This window comes from Neolamprologus multifasciatus, chromosome 4 (genome assembly GCF_963576455.1).
Source record: "Neolamprologus multifasciatus chromosome 4, fNeoMul1.2, whole genome shotgun sequence".
Classification (NCBI taxonomy): Eukaryota; Metazoa; Chordata; class Actinopteri; order Cichliformes; family Cichlidae; genus Neolamprologus; species Neolamprologus multifasciatus.
In genome coordinates, this window is record NC_140442.1 from 13,133,495 (window position 1) to 13,141,460 (window position 7,966).

The window sequence follows — 7,966 nt, forward strand, 5'->3', positions numbered from 1 at the left end:
TGACATTTGATTTGCTGCATGTCACCAAATGGTTTAACAATTAAAAAAGAAAAGTAAGAAAAGTGTGCCAAAAGTTGCTCATTGACTTTAATATACAAGGATGATCTACAGAAAGCTGAAGCTGAATTTCTGCACTTGTGACATCTCTTGTTAATGAACTTCAGAATGCTTGTCAGGGTCCCCGAGCAGTTATGAATTATATTGTGTTATGTATATGTATTTGTTATTCACACCTGCTGCTGATCAGGCTTGTCGGTGGAGTTATTTAAGAGACCGATGGAGCTCCCACCAATGTGGGATCATTGCATGAGACTCCACGTTAGTCATACAGTTTCAGTTTAGTCCTGGAGTGCATGCCTGCTATAGTATTGTGTCCTGAGGGCTGCCTCTATTGTTTTCCCCAGGAAAGGTGTGGAGCACCAGACAGTAGACCGTGGGGGATGTGGGAAGAAGGACCCAGGAGCGGAGCTCTGTGTGTAAAAAGTGCGTTTATTTACAGTGTATGGAAAAAACAAAAATAAATGCCCGTGCTCTCCCCTGACTCCCGTGTCGCGTCCTCCATGAAAAGTCCGTGTCTTAGTGCTCTCCGCTCCCGTGTCTCAGCACTCCCCGTGCTGGCTGCCACACAGACCGTGACAATGCTTTTTTTATCTGAAATTTTCTCCTTTGTTTTGTTTTTTTTAACATTTCATTTTCTTTAAACATCATGAGGGAGGACACGGCAAAGAAGTAAGACAAACAGAGGAAATAAATACACAAGCTTATTTATGTATGTGTCGCCCACTTAGAATGCCAATCATCCTCAGCTGTTTTAATCTACTCTGTGTTATAACTTTTTTGTTTCTGAAGGCCTTGGTATAATTTACAGATAATTTTCCCATTAATCAGTTTGCTTCAATCAAACTGTAGGCATTTTGTCTCGTTTTGTTTTCATTTTTTTTATCATGTTTACTTATACTTTAAACAAAAGCACCGGAACAAACACACATTATTCACACGTTAAACCTCACATCATCACCTTTTAATTCAATTCAGTTTTCATAAAGACTAGAACTTTAAATATAGCACAAGCAGAAAACAATCAAGAGAACTAAAACCATGACTGACACTAAATTAAGGAATATTAACAAAACTCAAAAATACATTAGCACTGTGTTAAAGACCCAGTGCCATGACACTTTTAAAACGAAGAAACCTCCAACAGAACCAGGGTCAGTGAGGGGCGGCCATCTGCTACGACCAGTTGGGGTGAGAGGAGGCAGACAGCAAAAAAGATCAAATTCAACCTGGCGTATAAACACAGAGAGTAAAAGAAGAGGAATGAAGAAAGACATCATAGGAAGCCCTCAGCAACTTAGGTCTATTGAAGCATAACTATAGGAGAATTCAGGGTCACCTGGTCCAGTCCTGACCTTATGCTTTATTGCTTTATCAAAAACAGTTAGCTTGGGTGTCTGTGAATCCAATTTGGAAGCTGGTTCAACAGAAGAGGGGCGTGAAAGCTGAAGGCTCTGCATTTTCTCTGCAATTACAGTCCTTCATAGAAGTAATAAATGCATGAACTGGTTTTTCAGCATCATTCAGACTGCTTCTAATTTTGGAGAAATTGTGTTAATGCAAGAAGGCAGTCCTAAATATTTGCTACTGCCTGCTTTATTTTTGTGTATTAGCCCAGCTTAAAGTCAACAAAAAATATTTTCACAGTATGAGGCCTGTCAAGCAGCGTTTTTATATGAAAATAAATTTACATTTGAGAATGTTTTCAGTCGGAGACAGTCCTCTCTTACTTGACACTTAGAATCTCACCACTTGATTTGCATAAAACTCTAAATACAGACAAGAAGCCTGCAGGTGCATCCTGGAAATAGAGAGAAGGAAGTGTACAATAGATGATGCCTCACTGACAGTCAAAGAAAATTCAGTTTCATTTAATACTCATCTTTTTTCAAACCTCTTTACTATTGCAGGTAAGTTAAACTAGAACAACAAATATGACAAAAAGGGGAAATACAAGATGCACATCAATCATTTTGTTACAATATTTTTTTATTATTATTTTTGCTGAATAAACATATAGCAAAGGCCAGTAGAGCACATAAATCAAACAGTCACAACAGTAACTGCTCGTATTTTATAACATGAAAATGAGCAGTAAACAAATGCCCGAAGCATTAAAGAGCCAGATAGATGTTAAATGCTGATTCTGACCCTTCTACTACTCAGTGGGACATTCTGACTTCTTGATGGTTTTCTCTGAAGTCTGTGAGCCCAAAGACACTTTACATGTATAAACCTTATCCATGTTCCAGTCTGATGTCTGGATGGTCAGAGAGCTGCTGATTTGGTAAGTCTGGTCTGGTCTCTGAACAGCAGTGCTGGTAGAGATCCCACTGCTCACTGGACTCCCAGCAGCCAACCAGCTCACATCTGCAAAAGGCACAGACTGACTGGACAGACAGACCAAAGAAGCTGTGTTGGACCGGAGCTCAGCACTGGACGGAGGGAAGACTGTCAGGACAGGAGGAGGGAGGCTGGAGCCTGAAAATACATGAAAGACATTCAGAAACATTGAAATAAATCAATTATATAAATCAACTAGAAAAGTTTTTAAGAAAAGAACTGTGTAAGAGACAGCAGTGGATGAATATAATCAATCTGTTATTATAAATGATAACTTATTGTAGCCATGAAAAATATCGCATCTGCCAAATTAGAACCAATCCTCTATAGCAGCTGAGATTTCATGTACAAACACACAAACAAGAAAACCATTTCAGGTTATGTCCTACAACATCATCATGAACTAATTTACTATAAAATAATAAAATTGCATAAATTGAACAAACTAATATCTTCCAGTAAAACTATAAATAAATAGTATCTAAAGCAGTAGAAATGTTACATTTCAAACACATAAACATTTACATCAGTCAGTATTTTTTAGTCTGAAACTCTTTAGTGTGAAATAAAACAATACCATCTATGATAAACGTTAAACGGAATACAGTTAGTTCTAAAACTGAACCAGATTAAGGTCAGAATGTTAACTTTAATTTAGTGTTTTGCCTTTTTGAGATTTGACTTTTAGATCAGTTACTACTAATCAAGACTGAATTATTCTCACATTCTTTAAACAATGTCTCATCAAAGTTCAATAATACTGTTGCTTCATAGGAATGACAGAGATCAATATCTGCCTCTAATCACGAAGTTAAAGAATTACATTCAACAGCATTCAAGCATTTCAAGCCTCATCTAAGAGGCTTTCTCAGTTCTGAAGAAACAAATTGAAGAAGAATCTTGTATTTGAAGGCTCATTAGAATATTAATAATTAATGATTAAAAATCTGAAACATAAGATATCGAAACATAAACATTGAATAATATTAAGAAAATCTCTCCCACTTTATAATCAGTTTAAAAGTACTTACTTGTCACAATCAGCTTGGTGCCTTGTCCGAATACCACAGTGATTCAGTTTGTATACATGGCTGTACAAAAACCTCCTGACTGTCACTGATGAGGGGAGAGGAACTGAAACATCCTGTTGAGGCCAACTTTCACTGTCATCTTTATTTTCCCCTCATCAGTCTGCTTATATTTCATAACACATTGAATGACTGAGCTTTTACTTGACTGTCACATTCAAGTTTGTTTTTCTTTTTCCTTTTTTTAAGTCCAAATCAGATTGAGATGTGAGCAACGCAGTTTTTCTCATGTCTTTATCCACATCTGCATCACACAGTACATTTGTAACTTGTTATTCATAAGACTAAGCTGAAGCAGTGGATACGATTTATTATCTCACACTTTAACCTTCCGATTTTATTCAGATATAAAATCAATCATGGTTAGATTTTAAAGCTGAAAGTATCATGCTACTGGGTCTGGAACCCAGCGTGTTGTGTTTTTGATTAGTTTTATTAGTTATACAATTACATAATTTCCCTAGGGATTCATAAAGTATGCTGATTCTGATTGGTTATGTTTTGATTTGTTGGTTTTCATGGTTTTATTCCCATTATTGTTTTCTGCTTATGTTACATTCTTAGTTATAGTCCTTGGGTTTCTGTTACCTTCCCTTCCCTGTGTTCCACGTTTCATGTTTAGTTACTCTTCTCTCTGTGCTCCATGTTCACTTTTCCCTGTCAGCCATGTCTCCTTATCTGTCTGTAAGTCTCCGTGCCTTTTTTGTATTTCCTGTTTTACTTTGGCGGTCTTATGTCCTGTGTGCAGTGTTTTCAGTCTTGCTTCCTCCCCATCCTTGTTATGTCAGATTAGTCCACCTGTGTTTCCCTCCTGTTTCCCATTCCCTCGTTACCCCCTGTTATATTTAAACCCTGTGTTTTCTTTTTTTCTTATTGCAGTTGTTGTATCAGTACCCTATGTGCTCCCTGTACATTCATTGGTTTCTTGTGATTCATTAATTTGGATCCTTCATTCTGCCACACCACACAGCTACACATGACAGAAAGGTTCTCAGTATGTGCCAGTCAAGTAATTTCAACCATCCTTTATTATTTGGGAATTCTAAGGTAAAAAGAAGATTTGTCAAACCGTGTAGTGACATCTCATAACTGTTTAAATATCACAAAAACAAGAATGAATGGTTGTTTGCAAATATGATAACTTAGAAACTGTTGACAGTGAGTATAAAAAGCAAGAGAAATATATCTCTATATAAGTGTTTCCACCTTAAAATTTGAGCATTATAATGTCAGTCACATTATATTCCTAGTTTATTTAGATGAGTGTTCAAAACAATAACTATAACTCATATCATCAGTGTTTCTGGTTCATAATCATTTTTACATGTCTGACATAAAAAATGTTCATATAAAATATATTAGTTAATCATATGGTGGAACAACGTTAGTGCAGTCTGATGTTTGTCAATAAAAATAACATTTATTTAATAATACTTTCTTTAGGTGGTGAGTGTACACTGATGTCTTAGTTATCAGTATGTGTAAAAATCTCAAAAAGGAGAAGTAACATTGAGGAGGTTTTTGTCACAGTATAAATCACTGTGATACGAACTCATCGACAGAGTTGTCATGTGTCTTACAGTAATAGACTGCAGAGTCTCCCTCCACCACATTGTTGATGATCAAACGATAATCTGTTGTTGACTGATGAGTGGATGTGAATTTTGGAGCAGAGAACCCAGAGCCATAGGTTGGAGAACTCCAGCTATGATAAAACCTCAGCACAAACTGAGGAACCTCTCCTGGAATCTGTTTATACCACCGAGCATTACTGCCAGTAACAGTCCCCAGGTTACAGTCCATGGTGGCTGTCTCTCCTTTCCTCACTGATAGAACAGGAGGTTTCTGTGTCAGCACCGTCACACCACTCACACCTGCAAACAACAAGAAGACATGAAGTCAAGAGAAACAAACAGACTAATAAATCTTTCTTGAGGTCTGATTGGACGCATAAGTCCTCTTTACATGTTAATGCAGTGATCAGAGTACAGAGAGTCAGCAGCATGTTGTCGATGTGAGCTGAGAATTGACAATAAAATGTGAAGAAATGTGCTGGTTGAGCCATTTAATATAACCAGGAGAAGGAGGAGCTGGGAATCTCTCTCTCTCTCTCTCTCTCTCTCTCTCTCTCTTTCACTCTCTCTCTCTCTCTCTCTCTCTCTCTCTCTCTCTCTCTCTCTCTGCTTCTCTCTATCTCTTTCTTTCTGGATTGTTTCCTTTATTAAATTCTATTAAATTATCTATCATTTCTGATTTAACTACATATCTTTTTACCACTGCCACTAGATTGAGCCTTCACATTTATCATTCAATAAAATCAAGTAGAGATTTAAGCTTTTGCTTAGTATGGACCATTCTTTTGTAAAGTTTATATATCTGAAATAAAAGGAAGCTGGTAAAACTCATATAAAAAAGCAATACTGCCATTACTGTGACTATGACTAATGCAAACTGGTGGTAACATTGAAACAGGAGTTTCAGGTGCATTGAAAGACTTTAAACATTGGGGGCTTAGTACAGCGCTGAAATCTTTTGGAGTTTCTCTTGATAACAGCACCTTTTTAATTAAAAGGTTATTTATCATATTTTATTGTCAAATTAATATAATTATAGATATATAAAATATCAACCAATATGTACTGCCTAGAGCTTGATGTCACAGAATGATACTGAAATAAACAAACAGTGAAATTTGATTTCTTCTTGTTTGTTACTATTTGTTATTTTAAGCAACAGGAGTAAAACCTTCAGGAAAAACAAGTGAAAATGTTGATGAAGTATTCATATGTGAGACAGTATGCTGACAGTACTTAGTTAAATTTTTAAATTTTCTGATTCATCAAAACTAATTTAAGAGCAATATATGACTGACTTTTTTGTGTGTATTAGTGAATCATATCGTGAAACAACATTGTTGTATTCTGACGTTTGTTAAGAAAAATAACATTTATTTAAAAATGCTTTCTGTGGGTGGTGAGTGTACACTGAGCTTTCACTTATGTCTTTGTTATCAGTATGTGTAAATCTCAAAAAGCAGAAGTAACAGTGAGGAGGTTTTTGTCACACTGTAAATCACTGTGATACATGCTCATTAGCAGAGCTGTCCCATGTATGGCAGAAATAGACTGCAGAGTCTCCCTCCTCCACATTGCTGATTATCAAACGATAATCTGTTGTTGACTGATGAGTGGATGTGAATTTTGGAGCAGAGAACCCAGATCCATATTCTGGAGAACTCCAGCTATGATACATCTTCAGCACATACTGAGGACTTCCTCCTGGTATCTGTTTATACCACCGAGCAGACTGGTCAGTAACAGTCCCCAGGTTACAGTCCATGGTGGCTGTCTCTCCTTTCCTCACTGATAGAACAGGAGGTTTCTGTGTGAGCACCGTCACACCACTCACACCTGCAAACAACAAGAAGACATGGAGTCAAGAGAAACACACTGAAATTGGTATATATGTGTGCAATATAAGTCAAAGTGTTTACATGTTAGAGCAGCGATGAGAGCACAGAGAGTCACCAGCATGTTGTCACTGTTTGACGAAAGATAGACTTGCAGCTGTGAAACGACTGTACTGCTTTTGTTGGATGAAGAGTGGAGGTGCTGGAGGAGCAATTTTATAAAACAACTAACAAGAGGAGGAGCTTCAAAAATGTATATGCAACATTTTTTTGTCTTTACTATATTTATGTCTATTTGTGTTGGTCTCCCACCTATCAACCCATTACAACATTATTCTTTTTTCTTTCTTTCTTTTTTAATGACCTTTTTGTTTCCTGTTGTTCATACTCACTCTGAATATATCTATTTGCATGCATCTCTCTGCTTTAGATTAGACCTAAAACTTTCCTTTTTGCTAAAGCATATAGTTAGGACTGGATCAGGTGACCCTGAATCCTCCCTTTACAGTGCAATATATCAAGGCAGCTGGGGGATTCCTATGATTCACTGAGTGTTTCTTCTTCAGTCACCTTTCTCCCTCACTATGTGTCTATACATATCTCTGTATTTAATTGAAATACGAGAATGGGACCCAAGAGCAGACTCAGTACATGAGTCGAACTATTTACAAGGTTTATTTACAAAATGTGAACTTAAAAAAGAACATGGCTAGAAACTGAAACTTAAACAGAGCTAGAGCCCAGGAAGATTGAGGGCACTGAAATGCTTAAACACAGGAGGCACACGGAGAAGCAAGGAACAGGGAACTCTGCAACAGAAGAGAGGGAGGTTACTGGGCAGGAAGGCAAGTGAATGACCAGAGGTGAGTACGTACTGGCATGGGGTGTGTTCACTTGCACATTGGAGATGGTGAGTCCTGGGGGAAGTGTCTATGAGAGTGTCTACTTGGGTGAGCACGGTGAAGGATATCCAGTCCCAGAGGAGTGACAACAGGCAGGAGGCAGGCGGGTGAAAGTCTGGTGGAAGTCCTTAGTTTGGGATCTGACTGTAGTAGTTGGTGCAATACGG

The 7,966-nt window shown here is 37.4% G+C and overlaps 1 protein-coding gene across 4 annotated transcripts; it reads right to left on the reverse strand.

Moving 5' to 3' along the window:
• Window positions 1-18: 18 nt before the first annotated feature.
• On the reverse strand, window positions 19-7,094 carry LOC146519978 (immunoglobulin lambda-1 light chain-like). Of its 4 annotated transcripts, none has more exons than XM_085158388.1 (5): window positions 6,982-7,091; window positions 5,033-5,362; window positions 3,432-3,461; window positions 1,703-2,538; window positions 19-239 (listed from the first exon to the last, which is right to left on the reverse strand). In XM_085158388.1, the coding sequence occupies exons 1-4, from the start codon at window positions 7,019-7,021 to the stop codon at window positions 2,216-2,218; spliced, it is 723 nt and encodes a 240-aa protein (XP_085014514.1). In that variant the 5' UTR covers window positions 7,022-7,091; the 3' UTR covers window positions 19-239; window positions 1,703-2,215. The 4 variants fall into 4 exon arrangements, with proteins under 4 accessions (XP_085014514.1, XP_085014511.1, XP_085014513.1 ...); XM_085158385.1 differs by lacking the exon at window positions 6,982-7,091 and adding an exon at window positions 5,454-5,533; XM_085158387.1 differs by lacking the exon at window positions 5,033-5,362 and adding an exon at window positions 6,569-6,898 and having other exon boundaries at window positions 20-239; window positions 6,982-7,094.
• Between the last annotated feature and the right edge of the window lie 872 nt (window positions 7,095-7,966).

What these genes read in the sequence shown, in the direction of transcription:
- LOC146519978 (XM_085158388.1), bottom strand. Translation starts at nt 7,021, where the DNA reads ATGCTGGTGACTCTCTGTGCTCTCATCGCTGCTCTAACAT. An exon ending in TCTCATCGCTGCTCTAACAT is followed by an intron (nt 5,363 to 6,981) that starts GTAAACACTTTG and finishes TGTTGTTTGCAG; the next exon opens with GTGTGAGTGGTGTGACGGTG. An exon ending in CTCTGTCGATGAGTTCGTAT is followed by an intron (nt 3,462 to 5,032) that starts CACAGTGATTTA and finishes TCACTGTGGTAT; the next exon opens with TCGGACAAGGCACCAAGCTG.